Consider the following 18,415-nt stretch of genomic DNA (forward strand, 5'->3'; position numbering starts at 1 on the left):
TAGCACTTACTCTTCTTTCATCAACTGATTTTGCGGCGAGAATCATTCCTTCCAAACACTTTGAAATGATAGGAATAACTTTGCGTTCTGAGTCTGCAAATCCTCTGTAACACTCACTGAGTTTAATAGTCCTTCGTTCATCCATTTCTTGTAGTTGCTAATAATCAGAATTTTTTTTAAGAAAGGGAATATTAAATTTTCTTTTCATTCTGATGCAACCCCACCCCCCAAATTAGGATTCTACACTAACAGTCACACTGTTGTTAATACCTTTTCAACAGTCTTACAGTACTTAAAACCTGAGACTTGTTACATAACACAAGGGAAAAGAAAAAAAAAAAAAAAAATCAACCCTTTCAGCATATCCTAACCAGGTGACACTGGTTTTCAAATATTCTAAAGGGATCCCCTAACAGGCTACCAGCTCCCTACCTCATACCACCTCCACCTTTCCATTCTTCAGTCAGAGCAGTTGTCTATGCTTCCAGGAAAAGCTGCACTCGAAAACAGAATTTTGATGGTTTTTTTTTTCTTTCTTTTTAAGCAATTAGCCTGTAACATATATAAATCTGAGAGTTCTAAGTCCTTAAATTAGTTCAGATTACTTTGGTAAGATCTCACTGGATTAAGGATCCATAGTTGACTGAATACCAACAGGTACTCAGACCTACCAGTCAGTCTACTGCTCAGTAACTATCAAAGGATTGGGGATACAAGATGAAAACAGGAAGCCAAAAGGTGAAAGTGGTACATACAATGGAATCCCCACAATTCAAAAATTTACTGGCACATGCCCCTAAGAATTATGCTATGACAAGTGAAGCCAAATAACTTACAGGCATTTTTGACCCTTAATATTTGCCGACACTACTAACCTTTTTCTCCTAGGACACAGCTACACTGTTCAAGTCCCCACACTCCCACAGCCTTTATACCAGCTTTTCCTCTCTACTTCCCAAAGCTTGTGGATTTACTCTGACACCCGCATTTTCACAAAGGAACTGTTCCCAGCATTACAAAATGGCAAGACTGGGGGCACCTAGGTGGCTCAGTCAGTTAAGTGTCTGACTTCGGCTCACGTCGTGATCTTGTAGTTTATACATTCTAGCCCCACATTGGGCTCTGTGCTGACGGCACAGAGCCTGGAGCCTGTTTAGGATTCTGTGTGTCTCTCTCTCCCTCTGCACCCCCCCCCATCCCCACCCTCCAGCGCCATCCCACTCATTCTCTCTTAAAAATAAACAAACACTGAAAAAAAAAAAAATGGCAAGACTGCTCCATAGCAAGGTTCAAACAAAAGGATTAAGCACAAAACACAGTTTTGGTCTCCCCAGAACATAATGGCTTGGCTGGAGAGCCTAGAAAAGCACCACTGAGTGATGATGACTAGATGCTAGTCATGAGGCTAGATGCTCTGGATTAAATGACTGGAATATGATACCCACTCTAGGCCACCATCTCTAACTATGCTTCCTTTGTACTGCTAATTTGCCTTACAACAAAAAAGAAAATATATCTGGGCTGACAACTCTTTCCATATAAGCTCTGCTCTCCCAGATACTACTTTCAACACTTTTCAATCCCTTTACTCTAATTTCTCTTCTTTCTAGAATAAGCAGTAACATAACTTAACCCTCATATAAATTCTGGGTCTTTACCTCAGGCTGTTTGGCAACTGTTTATCATCAAGTGATGATGGATGGAATTTGTAAGCAAACTCACGGCCTGAATTACATTTATGATCTGGCAACTAGGAAGACAAGCAGGCAAAAACCAGGCTGACAAATACATTTCATAAGATTTATTTTTGCCACCTGGGGTAATGCCAGTAACTCTGGTATAGTGTCAAAAAGCTACATCCCAATTCTAGGTAAGCAGCTTACCAAGAACAATTCCAGTGAATCCCCCCTATGTCCTAATACTCAATGATACAGTATTAAAATTTATCTAGAAAATGTCATTGTTTTACTGGACTGTTTATTACACTAATAATTATTCAGTAGGAAAATTCGTGATTTCAAAGTTAGGAAAAATTTACTTTTCAAATCTATAATCATAAAAGAAGTTCTTATCACTAGTCCTGATGACTAGTGAATCTAGAAACATCCTGGTTGATGCCTCAAATTTAAAAGTTTCACATATAAAAAGACTAGCTCTTCCAACTCTAAAACTAGATTAATTTCACATATCTAAACTTTACCTTGTAAATTTGAGGAATCACTACGTAGAAATGTTTGTGCTGTTCTCCATTAAAGTTTTGTAATTGTGCTGCATATTCATTTTTATTTTCATCAGCCATATGTGTACGCAGATTCAACTGCTGTTTGGCCTAGAGACAAATTGGTCCACATCATTACCAACACAAATAACAACAACAAAATGATACCTGATTCATTTTTCTAAAAGTTATGCTAAACCTAGACTTTTTCCAACTATTAATATTTAAAATTTAAGGAGATGCTTGCATATCTTATGGACAGAGCACTCTCCTATTGCAGCAATCCTTTTCTCTTTTTGCAACAGTCCTTCCCTTTGCAATAATCTGTTCAAATAAAGTTTCTCCTTACCAAATCCAGACTTTTTAAAATTAAACAAATGACAACATTATGGCTTGACCTGCAACAGTATGCTCTTAACCAGAAGAGGAAAAACACCATAGAAATACTTTAGACAGTTAACAAGTTATAGTAAAACATTTAAAACATGATCCACTTATATGCAACTCAGAACCACAGTGAAACACTAATGATTAAATATATGATTTTTGGATATGGTAATACTCAACAATGATTTCAGTCTCTATACAAAACCAAAGGTACTTTCAGGAATGATTATTTAGAATATAGTTCTGTTCATCTCAAGCTCTTAGAGAAATGCTTTCTGAATAGGTCACATCAGCCTCATCTACATTGGTAAGAACATTAGAATACTAACATAAAATCATTAATTCTAGATTTATTGGAGGGGAATCTAAGTAAATTTCTCAATTACTCTAATGTAGTAAGAAAAAAAAAGAAAGAATTGAACTCCATTTTTCACAGTGCTCCAAGGAACCAATCATGTTATATGAGAGTGCTCTGGAAGTTGTAAAACACATTAATACACTTTATTGTTCTAATTCCATTTTCTACAAAATGTAGTCTCTAACCTTCTAACAGTAGGTCCACAAGTTAGTTCTTGTGAACTCAGAAACAAACTGACCTGTGGAAATACATAGTAGCCAAGATAATAGAGAAGCCCACAAAAAAAAAAATTTAATCTACAGTGTACTTGAAGATTCTAATACTTAAGTACTATGGAAACTAAACACCATAGCCCGAAGTATTTCTACAGAAAAATACATTTGAAGTTCTGGGACCTTAAGTACACATTCATTTACTTCTTCCCCCTTTCTCCCTGTTCCCACAAACTATGATGGAATAGAGGAATCCAAATTATTCCCTACCCACAATGGTCAAGCGAAACGGCTCCTGTTCTAAGTCACTGGCTGTGATTCCTAAAGCCTAGGGCAAAGGTTCCAGCAGGGCATATAGGAGTGTAAAGCTAGAAACTAGAACAACTGAAGCCCCCCTGTGGGCTTCATACTTAACTGCCTTTTTTTTAAATATTACATTAAATTTTTTTTTTATTTTTAATTGTTGTAAAACACACAATATCATCTTAATTGACTATCTTAATCATTTTTAGGTGACCAGTTCAGGAGTGTTATGGTATACTCACATTGTTATGCAACTGCCTTTCTTTTCTTTAGAAAGATCAGTAATAGGCTTGCTCCTTCTTCACTTTTTTTTTTTAAACTTTTATCAGTAATTGCTCAATTGAAACTATGTTCCTTTCTCCTACCGGTCACTTACAACAGAATCCCTCTACTCTATAGTTCCTAAAGTAAATCCTCAAAGTTTTCCTAATTCTCTAATAAGTAAGGAGGTTGCAAACAAAGGAGTATAAAAAGGAAACTATAAACATTAAAATTCTTAAGTTAGGTCAAACTATTAACATATTCCATCTAGATCTCAAAATGTCTAATTAGTCTCTAAAGAGATCTCTATAGACAAAATAAAAAACATAAGTTAAATGAGAGTCCAGTTAGAGTCCCTTATCTTGCCTAGTACCTAAGCTATGTATTCCAATCAATGTTTGATAATAAGTCAAAGGAGTTTTTAAGGAGTGTCAACCAGCAAGCAAGCCTCCCATGTATACAACAGTGTTTGCAACTGTTGTGATCCACATTTTTATCAAATAATAATAACACATTATGTGCATGACATGATGCTAGGAAGGAAATGAATATATGGATGATCAAAATCAGGGTCCAAAAATCTTAACCGCAGAGTTAAGTCTAATAATTGATACAGATGTACACACGCATCTAAAATACCAACAGTACAAGTTATGAGACACATGTTCTCATATCACACCATATGTGAAAAGACATGGGGTTAACCATAAACCCAATGGGAGTCCATCCAAACAATGTGGTTGCTCAAAAAAAAAAAAAAAAAATCAATATACATTTAGGCCATAATTAACATAAATTTGGTGTTCAAAATGAGTGAGGTAATCAAACTCTGGACTGATCAGACCATTATCTGGATTATTACATCCAACTGGAAGTTAACATAATTTAGGTGGGATACTGACAAATTAACAGGTATCCAAAGGAAAACAGTCATAATGAAAAGTGACTTAAAGCCATTTCCTCAGTAGAATAAAGAAATACAATGGTTCATCTAGGGACAGAGAATCTGCTATGAATATCTAAAGAGCGTTATGTAGAAAATACAGAATACTTTCCCAGTACCTCAAAGAAACTAAAACTAAACACAGTGATCAGTGGGATCAATATAAGGAAACGCTAGAGTTGGAAAAATCAAAAAAAGAACAAACTGCCTTAAGTCTGTGTATTTCCAATGACAAGGGACTTAACTATCATTACAGGTATAAAAAGTCATTAAGAAATAGGGTAGAAAAAAATAAAACCCTCACAAGTTATACTAGAAGGACTTTAAGATAATTGTAATCTGAATTTTATATAATTTTATGGCTTTAAGTGGTAAAGAAAATGGAATGCAGAAAATTACCCCTCTGAAATGTCCAATGTTCTAAGATAAAGAACATACAGCAAAGAAGGAAAAGCTAAGCAGCAGTAGTTAAGGGCTGATCCTTACAAATAGTTATGTTATAAAACATCTGGCCCAGAATCAGCGACGAACAGTTCAGTTTTCCAAAATGAATGAAAGAATGAATGAAACAAAAACATAAATAGCTAACTAACATCACATACTTCTGACACTTTTATATTGTTTTGCCTTGGGTCAAGTTAGGGAAGCACACTACCCAACCCCCAGTTGCATACCCCATCAACATACCTTAGACTTCCTATTCTGTTTTGGAATAGGATAGAAACTCATTTTTTTTTTTTTTTTTTAGTTTAGAAACTCATTCTCAATAGCAATTATATCTTTCCTATGCATTCTGAATGCAGTTAAGACATTACAATAAAATAAACACAATCCGACTAACATGTGATTTGAAGTACACAAATATTTGTATATTTTAAATTTAGACGTAGTGTTTCTCTTGGAGAAATCTAATACCAATACAAATATTACAATTACCCTCCACATGCAAGTAATAATATTTTTATATCAAAGTCAGTTTGGATTATTTCTTACCTTTTCAACATCGGCCTTGGTTGCGTTAGTATCATTATCCAATCTTTCATAACTCTGTTGTGCCTTTTCTGCCTCTCTACATTCTCTTTCAAATTTCTTTTTACTCTGTTTAAAAAATTAAAATATCACACTAAGAAATAAAATTTACCTCATAACTTTAAAATGTTGCCACTGTACACTGTATAGAATTACACACTAAAAGTAAATTTTTTCTAAAGTAGAAAAGAAATTTTAGTATTACAAATAACCCATGTGACTTAAATATCAGACATTATAGACTGTGAAGGAAAAAAAAAATAATAGGCATGCCTGAGTTAATATTATATACTTCATCTTTTGCTAGTAAGAAAAAAAATCACATGTATTTTCTAATTATTTATTATAAGCTCATCTTCAGAGGACTTTTTGCTTTATGTGGTGTTTTGTGTTTGCTTGTTTTTATTTTTTGTGGTGGGATGTGGGAATGTCCCTCCAAAGTGGTTTCCTACCATTTGTTCCAGGTGTCTCAGGAATACCATTAGCCCAGAACTCAGCCTTTAAATTTTTTTTTATTTAATACAAATTGCTACGACTTGGTAAAAGCTACTCATAATAGAGCCATGCAATATATACCATATTTCCTTTCTTGCATACTTTTTAAAGTTTTTAAATATTTATTGGGGAGGAGGGGCAGAGAGATGGAGACACAGAATCTGAAGCAGGTTCCAGGCTCTGAGCTGTCCGAAAAAAACAAACAAAACTTTTTTTTTTTTTAATTCCTAGACTAAATTTGCTTAGTTTTCAATGCACCTTTTTACATACTTTTGTAAATATACTTTTAAGTCAACTCTAGTTTACACAGTTCTTTAAAAATCTGTCCTCGGGGCGCCTGGGTGGCTTGATTGGTTAAGCGTCCGACTTCGGCTCAGGTCACGATCTCACGGTCCGTGAGTTCAAGCCCCGCGTCGGGCTCTGTGCTGACAGCTCAGAGCCTGGAGCCTGTTTCAGATTCTGTGTCTCCCTCTCTCTCTGCCCCTCCCCTGTTCATGCTCTGTCTCTCTCTGTCTCAAAAATAAATAAACGTTAAAAAAAAAAATTTAAAAAATCTGTCCTCAGTTAATTCAAACATATTCAGAATTCTATAAATTTTACTTTCTTGATGAGATCTCTTCCAAAGGCTTTGACCTATTGAAATTTGGGTTATTGAAATTTGGATTGGTTACACCAAAGTGGACCTACTACATAGCTGTTACCCTGCAATTTCCCTTCACCATTATCAGATTCCTTTTACCTCTCCTTTGATTTGAATCTCCTATTTCCCAATTCCACACCTTCCCCTTTCTTGGTTCATTTCCTTATTTTGCTAGAACACATTCAGCGGTAGCTTCCTAGAAGATTTGTGGGAGCTAAGTCTCCATGGCCAAAAATAACTTCACCAACACTTTTAACTGATAAAATTTGGCTGGGTATGAAACTGTTGGAAACTGTCTTCCTTCAGAAATGTAAAAGTGCTAACCACTCCACTAACTTCTAGCTTCCTGCTCCCATTCTGATTATTGATCCTTTGCATAAAACATGTTTGTTTTGGGGGTGTCTGGGTGACTCAGTCGGTTAAGTGTCCAACTCTTGTGGCTCAGATCGTGATCTCACAGTTCGTGAGTCTGAGCCTCACACTGGGCTCTGCAATGACAGTGCAGAGCCTGCTTGGGATTCTCTTCCACCCTCTCTCTCGTTCATGCTCTCTCCCTCAAAATAAATAAACTTTAAAAAAAAAGTTTTTCTTAGAAAAGCCCACCTCTCAGTGTAGCTGAAAATAGCTGATCCTTGCCACATCTGGAGCACGGTTAAATAATCTCATCCTGTCAAAGGCACCCATTAGAAAGTCTACTGGGGATTTTTCTGAAAGTTTTCCCTCCCTGATAAAAAGGAACAGTTAGAAAAGAAATGCCCTCTTCTTCCTGCTTCTGCATGCAACTAAATGAGGATGTGGTGCTTGGCTGCTTCATTCAACTGCTGACCATAAGGAGACAAGCCTGAGGAAAAATGCCAACGTGGTCAAGATGGCAAAGTAGACACAGAGAGGAGAAGCAGCCTTAGTGACATCACTGAGCTATGGACCAACTCTGGAACTGCTCCATTTCTGAGCCCTGTTCTTATAAATCTGCATGCTCTGTTTGTTACCTAAACCCACTAACCGATAGACCTGGCATCTTTGGTACTTTTTTTCATATTAATTTCTCACCATTCCTTCAAAATCTTCTTTGCAGGCTAATCTCTTCTGCCCTCCATCTTTAATACCAGGGTGGCCTATTTTCATTATCCTGTGGTTCATAACTGTCTTTTAAACTGTTTTCCTCAATTTTCAATACTCTGTCACTAATTTAGCTTATTTCTCCCAGTTCTTTAAATCTCCTCTCAATAATTTCAAAAATATTAATAATCTTACAATTTCATTTTCTTGATTAAACAAGATAGAGAAGAAATGGGATCCTGCACATATTTCAACAAATTCCACAGAAATTATATTTGTCTCCCTCACTAGACCACAGGCTACACAAAAATAAGGACTATGTCACTAATCACTTTTTTCACTATTCACTTTTGTACCAGGACTCAGTACATGTCAAGGATGCCTCCAATAAATACAAGTTGAGCTGAACTCACCTTTAATGGTATTGTTAATCAATGTCTTAAAGACATTACTCCCACATTTTGTTTTGATGCTTCTTTCTTGTGACCCCTATAACTTTTGCTTATTAACTGTCAATTATTCTTTTTTTTTTAATTTTAATGTTTATTTATTTTTGAGAGAGAGAGAGAGAGACAGAGAGAGACAGACAGAGGGCAAGCAGGGGAGGGGTGCAAAGAGAGGGAGACATAGAATCTGAAGCAGGCTCCAGACTCTGAGCTGTCAGCAAGGAGCCCAACACGGGGCTCTAACTCACGAACCGCGAATCATGACCTGAGCTGAAGTCGGACACCCAACTGACTGAGCTACCCAGGCGCCCCTGTCAATTGTTCTAAAGGCAAGTCAGCACATAACAAAAATAATTTGTGTCAACACAAGTTTTTAAAGGGACCAATGACTCACGAGTGTAGGAGTCTGTTATTATGTGCAAATGAAAACACATACATACTCATTAGGTGGCAGATTCTAAGAATGCTAGTTAAGGTAATTTAAAATTTAATAAATGTAAACACTCCCTAAAAGTCTTGTTAAAACCAGTTAGAATGAAAATGAAAACAAAAATGAAAGAGACTATTAATAGAACTAAAAATTCTCAATCAGCACTGGTGCCTAGCATCTTACATCAATGATATTCATACAGTAGAAATTTAACCTAAGCTTTGAATATGTGTTTTTTAAAAAAAAACATTTATTGAGAGAGAGAGAGAGAGAGAGAGAGCGAGAGAGAGAGAGAGAGAGAAACATGTGTGTGTAGGGAAGGGGCAGAGAGAGACAGAGACAGAGACAGACTCTTAAGCAGGCTCGGTGCTGTCAGCACAGAGCCCGACGCAGGGCTCAATTCCACAAACTGTGAGTTCATGACCTGAGCCAAAATCAAGAGTCGGACGCTTAACCAACTGAGCCATACAGGCACCCCTAAATATGTGGTTTTAAAACAAGAAAAAAAGGCCACAAACACATATATACACGAGGTTTTTTCATCTCAAACTTAAAAGTCCCTTTCCCAACAATTACAAACTAAACTGATTAACATAACATGAAAAACTCCTTTTAGCATAATTTTCAAGGAATACAGTGTCCATAATAAAAATACACAAGTAAAGAGTATGCTGCTTGCGAACCTGAGGGTTCAAAAAGAATATTAATCTTGTACTACAGAACATCATTTGGCGGAGAATTTTAAGGAAAGGAGACAACAATGTTCCATGCAGACATATTGTTTTTCAAATGACTGTATGCCAGAATATCTAAGAAAAACCACATTAGCAAGTACCTTTTGAAAGTTTTTATAGTAAATAATTATTGCACTTTTATAATTTTATCTATAAATACTATCAAGTATTTTCTCTCCTATAATTTGAATGGTCTATGACCAGGAGTCCAGTACTAGGAACATTTTCATGATAGAATCACTGAACTGGAAGAAACATTTCACAAATCTAGTCCACAATCTTCAATTTTCATATTCTAAGGATGAAATCAAGAGAAATCATAAAGGTACAACTACGATCTAAGTCCTCTCAGTCTCTGTCAAATGGTCTTCTAAGATACATCACTATTAATATCCCCATTACTCCTACCCTGTTATCAATAGTTTATAGTAACTACTGCAAAGTCAAAAACTGTTTTCCTAAACATTTACAGATATCTGAAGACCACAGAGTTGGTATAAGTATAGAACCATACAGAAAAAAATAACAAAATGCACATTCTCTTTTTATACCAATGTTAAAAATGAATAAATACATAGAGAAATATTCAACTCAATAGATGTGAAGCATAGGAGAATTTAGGGCTAAACTAGTCTATAAAATTTTATGTTAAGCATGAAGACACTATAACTCACATTATCCATCTGTTTCCAGCACATATCAAGATACTGTTGAGCTTTTCGTCCTTCTTGAAGATGCTGAAGATCATAACCAAAGAAAAAAAACCAAAAAAACAAAAAACAAATAAAACAAACAAAAAATTACATTTAAATACTAAAAGTCTTTTAAAAACCCAAACGCTTTCGCTTAATTTTTTTAAGGTACTAATTATATAACTTGATATCAAGACTTAGGAAGAGATTATTAGTAGAGCAAAACTCTCAAATGCATTTTATAGGTATTATCTGAATACTGTAAGCATAACCTTTAAAACAGATATAATTTCTAGAAAAATACATATGTCTTAATTAAGGGTTGACAAATGTTTTCTATAAAGGATCAGATATATATCTTAGGTTTTGCAAGCCATGTGGTCTGTTACAAATATTCAACTTTTCTGATATAATCAAAAGCAGCCACAGGCAATGCATAAATGAATAAGTATGGGCCTGTTTCAATAAAACTTTATTTATAGTCACTGAAATTTGAATTTCATACAATTTTCACATACCATGAAATATTCTTTTGATCTTCTTTTCAACTATCCAAAATGTACAAACCATTCTTAGCCCATGGGAACTAAGAAAAACTGGCAGTAAGCTAAATTTGGCACATGGGCTGTAGGTTATCAAATCTTGGTCTTAAATCCAAAAAGATTACAAATTAGCAAGAGTATCTTAAGATGATTTTGGCTAGAAGAAACTGAGTGAAACAGAAAACCAGCTTATACTGAACAAACATTACTTTGAAAAGCAAAGTAATTATGTGAAAATATTTCATATTATATATAACTGGATAAAAACAATAATTACCATTTTTCTTTCAGTTTTCAGATCATGAGCATATCTCATTAATTCACCATAAACTCTGTGCGCCATTTCTTCTGCTACTACTTCTCGTTGTCCTGCATAGTCATTTAACTCGTTAAGGATGTTAAAAAAGGCTATACACGAGGTAAACCTGACAAAAACATATTAAAAAATGGTGAAATTTCCTTTATTTTCTTTACAAATGTTTTTTGTGAGGTATGGATTCAGCCTGACACTTGACAAATTTTAACATACTCAACCTAACTCTTTCTTCACTACTAACTCCAAATTAACTTTGTATGAAAGAATCCCATATTAAGCTCAAGTTGTATATGTTTGTATACCTTCAAGTAGTCTTAATTTATAAATAAAGGGATATATGGGGTCAAAAAATATTAAGAATACTACCTGCAGGCTCTTTTGACATACTGGAATCTCTTAAGTAGCCAAGTGACTGGCCTGAGCTGGGGTGACTGGCCCACTTAGTTGGATTCCTAGGACTGGCAGCTGAACCTGGTGCAGAGATGATACGCTTGCTCTCGAGGACAGAACCTGCCAATCATACCACTCAAATGCATCTCGATGGCTGATCTACAGAACAATTTTGCTATCAACTCTGGACACAGCTGCTTGTATGCCTGCCCACATCCTGAATGGAAGTAAAGTGCCATTATAGTTGGCACCAAAAGAGGGGTAAGAAGGGGCAAAAATAAGGGTAAAAAATGTGTGTGGAGAGAAGGAAAGAAACAAAGAGAATTGCTGTATTAAAATGTATAGACCTACTCTGAATACACTGCCAGAATATTCTTTTGGCTGAAGGCAAATAGCTCAGATAGAACTCCATTAACACTAAACCTAAGAATCCTAACAACAATTATACACAAAGCTGTTTTAAGTCTAGTCTCTTTGTTTCTGCATTTCAGAGCCATCCACATACCCCTGTTTAAGACCAAAAAGCTCATATGTAATTCCCAAACTTTTATTCAGAGTTCCAAGATTACCCTGACAACCTCATTCCTTTTCATTATCCCTTTAAACCAACCAGCCAAACTATCTTAATACCTCTAAGAGTAAAAGCAAGAATCTAATAAGCTAACAACTACAGAATCAAGTATGGAAAAAATACGAAAGACTAAGTGACTCAAGTGAAGTCCCACGTAGTTCAACTATTTCAGAAAACTGAGCCCACTGAAATATTCATTCTTATTAAAGTCGTTCCTTCTTCATAAAACTGTGATTTAATCAAAACTTTAAAAAATTATTATAAAGGGCTAACAGCATATTTATTTTACTAAATAACACAAATATTAGTATTTTTTAAATTTTAATATGCAATAATAAACAGGTGTAGAATTTACCTTGGCTCTTCATCTTTGGAGGAACGTTTGGGACAGTACTTCTTAACCAGATTTCTACAGGAAGAAAAAAATTTTTTAACGTACAAAATATACTACTACTGAAACTGAAATATTCTCTAAGTTGCCAATTTCATGATATCAAGAGTTTAATGATAAAAAACAAGACAGCAGTATAATCATCTACTACCATTAACATATTATCTCTACATTTTGTTCTGAAAATACTGGTATCTGTAAAAGGAAATGTTATTATCTGTGTTTGTATGAGTGTAATCATAATAATAAGGATGATTATGCTAGCAAATAAGCAAAGAGGAGGAGGAAGAGAAGAAACAAAGTACTCAGTGTATGACACTGAGTCACAGCAAAAAGACATGTACTTCAAAGACATACCATCACTATTTTGTTTTGCAAATCAGATATTTTAAAATGAACTAAGATATGAAAACAAATGCTGATTCACTAATAGGATAAAAGAGCAGTTGGTCAGCATCCTCCATAATTCTACTTTTATATGAACATCATTATGGGACCCTTCACATTCTTTTTTTTTAAGGCATATTAATTACACTTATACTGCAACTTTCTTTGCCTGCATCTACGTCCATTCTAGACAGTCTCAGACTAACATGCTACCTCATCTCATCTTTGCAAACTCATAAGAAGACTAGAACATGGACTCTGAAGTAACACTATACTACCTGGGTTTGAATCCTGGCTGTTTTGTGTGGCATCTATGTGTCCTTGGATAATTCACTTGCCCAATTTCCTATCAATAGTAATAACAGTACCTACACCCCACAGGGTTATGAAAATTAAAGTGGATAATATTTGTAAAGCATTTAACACAGTGCTTTATACAGTTCTCAAAATATGGTCCATGGACAAGTAAAGCTCCACAGATTGTTTGTGACTAATCCACAAAAAGCTAAGTACACAAGTTGAGAGTAAGTTTATGTCTATTGAATCTAATAATAAAAAAATTGGTGCCTGCATGAAAAGATGTTCAACGTCGCTCCTTATCAGGGAAATACAAATCAAAACCACACTCAGATATCACTTCACGCCAGTCAGAGTGGCCAAAATGAACAAATCAGGAGACTATAGATGCTGGAGAGGATGTGGAGAAACGGGAACCCTCTTGCACTGTTGGTGGGAATGCAAATTGGTGCAGCCGCGCTGGAAAGCAGTGTGGAGGTTTCTCAGAAAATTAAAAACAGACCTACCCTATGACCCAGCAATAGCAATGCTAGGAATTTATCCAAGGGATACAGGAGTACTGATGCATAGGGGCACTTGTACCCCAATGTTTATAGCAGCACTCTCAACGATAGCCAAATTATGGAAAGAGCCTAAATGTCCATCCACTGATGAATGGATAAAGAAATTGTGGTTTATATACACAATGGAATACTACATGGCAATGAGAAAAAATGAAATATGGCCTTTTGTAGCAACGTGGATGGAACTGGAGAGTGTGATGCTAAGTGAAATAAGCCATACAGAGAAAGACAGATACCATATGGTTTCACTCTTATGTGGATCCTGAGAAACTTAACAGAAACCCATGGGGGAGGGGAAGAAAAAAAAAAAAAAAGAGGTTAGAGTGGGAGAGAGCCAAAGCATAAGAGACTGTTAAAAACTGAGAACAAACTGAGGGTTGATGGGGGGTGGGAGGGAGGGGAGGGTGGGTGATGGGTATTGAGGAGGGCACCTTTTGGGATGAGCACTGGGTGTTGTATGGAAACCAATTTGACAATAAATTTCATATGTTAAAAAAAAAAATTGGTGCCTGTATTTTACATGTCTCTTTTTTATGACATTTTTTCTGGCATTAAATTTTTATTGGATTTTACAAAAGCAACAATACACAATGAATTGGAAACTCAAAAAGAAACTAGTTTATCAACACAAATATGATATATACTGCTTTAACCTATAGGCATTTAAAAAATAAATGGCCCTATGGCCTTTCAAATAAATACTTCAAAAGAAGCATTGTTCTAACTATTCTCAAATCATTATCAATTCATTCCATTTAATTCAGCTTATTCATTCTATAATTATCCTCTATATGCTAGGCACTGTGCAAGTTACTGGGAACATTAGAAATGAGAGAATATCCACATTCAATATTTACATTCCATTGAAAGGAATACAGAAGTATATACCAATAATTACAACATACAACATAATAACTGCTATGATAAAGGTATGCAAAGGATGCTATAATACAAAACAGAAGGTCTTAACCCCCTGAAGAGTCAGGGGAGAGAACAGGCAAGACACTGAGGAGGGTTACATTTACCAAGTTAATTAAAAAACTCATAGTCACCACTGGTTGTAAAACAAGGTACAGGATAAAAGCTTCAGGCCTTACATTTATATACTTGTTTACAAAAAGTTTAATAGAAAGGAGGGGAAGGGGCCCCTGGATGGCTCAGTCTGACTTTGAGTGTCTGACTTTGGCTAGGGTCATGATCTCACAGTTCCTAAGTTCGAGCTCCGCATTGGGCTCTGTGCTGACAGCTCAGAGCCTGGAGCCTGCTTTGGACTCTGTGTCTCCCTCTCTCTCTGACCCTCACCCCCTCCCTCTCTCTCTCTCTCTCTCTCCACCCCTCCCCCCGCCCTTCCTCCCTCCTGCCCTCCTCCTCTCTTTCTCTCTCTCAAAAAATAAACATTAAAAAATTTAAAAAAAAAAGAAAGAAAAAGAAAGGAGGGTAAGATGGAAGAGAACAAAGATCCAGAGCTTCTCTCTTCCATAACACTCACGGCTACAAGTACATACAGTGCAACTCACTCTGGGAATGACCTGAAGACTAGCAGAACACCTCTTCTACAACTAAAGATATACAGAAAAAGCCCATCAAAAAAAGGATAGTAGGGGCAGCGACATAGTCAGGAACCAGATATCACAGGTGCAGAGGTCTTACCTAAGGAGCAAAGGGATGAAGCCCTACATAAAGTACCCTCCCTCTCTGGGGATCTGCACAAGGAAAGCAAGCCCCCATAACATCTGGCTTTGAAAATCACCAGGACTTAACTATGAGAGAGAGCCACAGGTCTACAGGAAACTGAGACTCTGCTCTTCAAAGAGCCAGTGAATATCATTCATGGGAGGCCCAGCACAGTGGCAGTAGTTTGAAACATGCCTGGACCATACGTGAAGGACATTTATGGACTAATTTTAGGAAGTATGCAGAAGAGCAGGTATCTGTAGGAAACTTCTCCAGAAATGGAAGCATTGGCAGTTGCCATCTTTCTTTCGTTCCTTCAGCCTACTTGGCCCTCTCCTGGCAGGCACCACCAGTTCTGAAACTCTTCCATCTACTTTGGTAGAACTGTTCACCCAGTCCAGTGTTCCCCTGCAGATCTACCCTATTTAACCTATCTGCTCTGGCAGGTACCCCTCCAAAGCAACTCCTGACCTGGGAAAGGCTAGGGGCCCAGGAGCCCAGCTCCACACCCCCAAGCATGCCTGCTCAGCATGTCACAGTGGGGCCTGGCAGCCAGCTATATACCAGGAGCTAACTCCACCACCACCACACTCACAACAGGCCTCTCAGCCAGGAGCACTGTGGCCCAGTCAGAACATGAGGGTGCGAAGAGCCCATACAGGGACTATCCCTAGAGTGCCTGTTCTGCTGACCAAGGGAAATTGTATTACTTTGGCCCAAAGAATACCTTCTACATAAGGCTACTTGCTTTCAAGACCAGGAGCCACAGGTGACCTATCTAATATATGGAAACCAACAGAGAGACAGACAAAACAAGGAAATGGAGGAATACGATCCAAATGAAAGAAAAGACAAAATCTCAGAAAAAGGACTAAATAGAACAGAAATAGGCAATCTACTGGATAAAGAATTCAAAATAATGGTCATAAAGATGCTCACCAGACTTGAGATAAGAATAGATGAATTCAGAATTTAAACAAGGAGTTTGGAAAATATAAAAAACAAATCTATGAGAGCTGAAAAATACAAAACATGAAGTGGAAAATACACTAGAGGAAGCAGAAGAATGAACGAGTAATCTGGAAGACAGAGTAGTGGGACTCATCCATGCTGAAAAGGAATTTTTAAAGAATAGGTTAAAGGGATGCCTGGGCAACATCAAGCATACTAACATTTGCATTATAGGGGTCCCAGATAGAAAAGAGAGAGGACAAAAAAACTTATCTGAAGAATTAATAGCTGAAAATTTCCCTAACTTGGAAAATAAAACAGATATCCATGCCAAGGAAGGAAAGCCCTAAAGGAGATGAACCCAAAGAGGTCCACAGCAAAGCACATAATAATGCAATGTCAAAAATTAAAGAGACAATCTTAAAGCAGCAAGACAAAAGCAAATATTATGTATACAGCAACAATCACCTAAGTCTATCAGCTAATTTCCAGCAGAAATTCTGCAAGCCACAAAGGAGTAGCATGACATTCCAAATGCCGAAAGGAAAAAAACCAACAACCAAGTATAGTCTACATAGCAAGGTTATCATTCAAAGTGAAGGAAAGATAGTTTCCCAGACAAGCAAAAATTAAAAAACTTTATCACCACGAAACTGACCTTAAAAAAAAAAAGTGCTTTAGGGACTTAAGGTAGAAAAGGCCATAAATAGAAGAAAGTTATGAAAAGAAAAAATTTACCAGGAAAAGCAAATATATGGTGAAAGTATTAGATCACTCATAAAACTAGTATGATGGTTAAAGACAAAAGCAGTAAAATCAATTTTGTTTACAATAATTAGTTAAGGGACACACAAAATAAAAAGATATAAAATGTACCATCAAATACATAAAACAAAAGTGCTTTAAGAATGTGTTTGAACTTCAGTGACCATCAATTTAAAATAGACTGCTATATACATAGCATGTTATATACTGAACCTCATGGTAACCACATACCTAAAACAAGTAACAGATACACAAAAAAACAAAGAGAAAAGAACCCAAGCATAACACTAAAAAAAGTCATCGGGGGCGCCTGGGTGGCTCAGTCTGTTAAGCAACTGACTTTGGCTCAGGTCATAATCTCACAGTTTGTGAGTTCAAGCCCCAGGTCAGACTCCGTGCTGACAGCTCCGAGCCTGGAGCCTGCTTCGGATTCTGTGTGTGTGTCTCTCTCTGACCCTCCCCTGCTCACACTCCGTGTGTGTGTGTGTGTGTGTGTGTGTGTGTGTGTGTGTGTGTCTCTCAAAAATAAACATTAAAAAAAATTTTTTAACAAGTCATCAACTCACAAGGGAGAAAAGCAAAGAAAAAAGACCTAGAAGAACTACAAAAACAACTAGAAAATCATTAACAAAATAGCAATCAGTAAATATTAATAATGATTTTAAATGTAAATGAACATTTAATGCTCCAATCAAAAAACGTAAATACTCCAATCAAAGTAACTAGGTAACTGAATAGATAAAAAAACAAGACCCATCTATATGCTGCATACAAGGGACTCACTTCAGACCTAAAGATACATACAGACTGAAAGTAAAGGGATGGAAAAAGATATTCCAGGCAAATGTAAACAATAACAAAAGCTGAGACAGCAATACTTACATCAAACAAAACAGACTTTAAAACAAAGATGGGCGTTACTTAATGTAAAGAGTTTAACCCAATAAGAGAATACAACTGTAAATATCTATGCACCCAACAGAGAAGCATCTAAATATATAAGCCAAATATTAACAGACATAAAGAGAGAAATTGATGGTAATACAGTAAAAGTAGGGAACTTTGACACCCACTTACATCAACAGATGACAACACAGGTATATGCAAAATCTATAAGGAAACTTTGGCTTTCAATGACACATCAGAACACATGCACCTAACAGATATATACAGAACATTCTACCCAAAAAGAACAGAATACACTCTTTTCAAGTACAAATGGAACAGGCTCCAGTATAAATAACATTTAGACCACAAAACAAGTCTCAATAAATTTAAAAACACTGACATCACATCAAGCATCTTTTCTGACCACAACAGTATGAAACTAGAAAATCAATCACAAGAAAAAAACTGGAAAA

The 18,415-nt window shown here is 36.2% G+C and overlaps 1 protein-coding gene across 1 annotated transcript in view; it reads right to left on the reverse strand.

Annotated features, from left to right (window-relative positions):
* Positions 1 to 18,415, reverse strand: part of FNBP1L (formin binding protein 1 like) — a 72,226-nt gene that overhangs the window by 24,059 nt on the left and 29,752 nt on the right. The window contains exons 3-8 of the mRNA XM_047082316.1: positions 12,382 to 12,435; positions 11,027 to 11,174; positions 10,190 to 10,252; positions 5,676 to 5,780; positions 2,201 to 2,329; positions 11 to 157 (exon numbers count right to left, since the gene is read on the reverse strand). Of these exons, the coding sequence (XP_046938272.1) occupies positions 11 to 157; positions 2,201 to 2,329; positions 5,676 to 5,780; positions 10,190 to 10,252; positions 11,027 to 11,174; positions 12,382 to 12,435 (646 nt within the window). The remainder of the gene's footprint in view (positions 1 to 10; positions 158 to 2,200; positions 2,330 to 5,675; positions 5,781 to 10,189; positions 10,253 to 11,026; positions 11,175 to 12,381; positions 12,436 to 18,415) is intronic.

The sequence above is a fragment of the Lynx rufus genome, unplaced genomic scaffold, assembly GCF_022079265.1.
Source record: "Lynx rufus isolate CCGP_SWC_20201006 ecotype Redwood Valley unplaced genomic scaffold, mLynRuf1.p SCAF_2, whole genome shotgun sequence".
Lineage (NCBI taxonomy): Eukaryota > Metazoa > Chordata > Mammalia > Carnivora > Felidae > Lynx > Lynx rufus.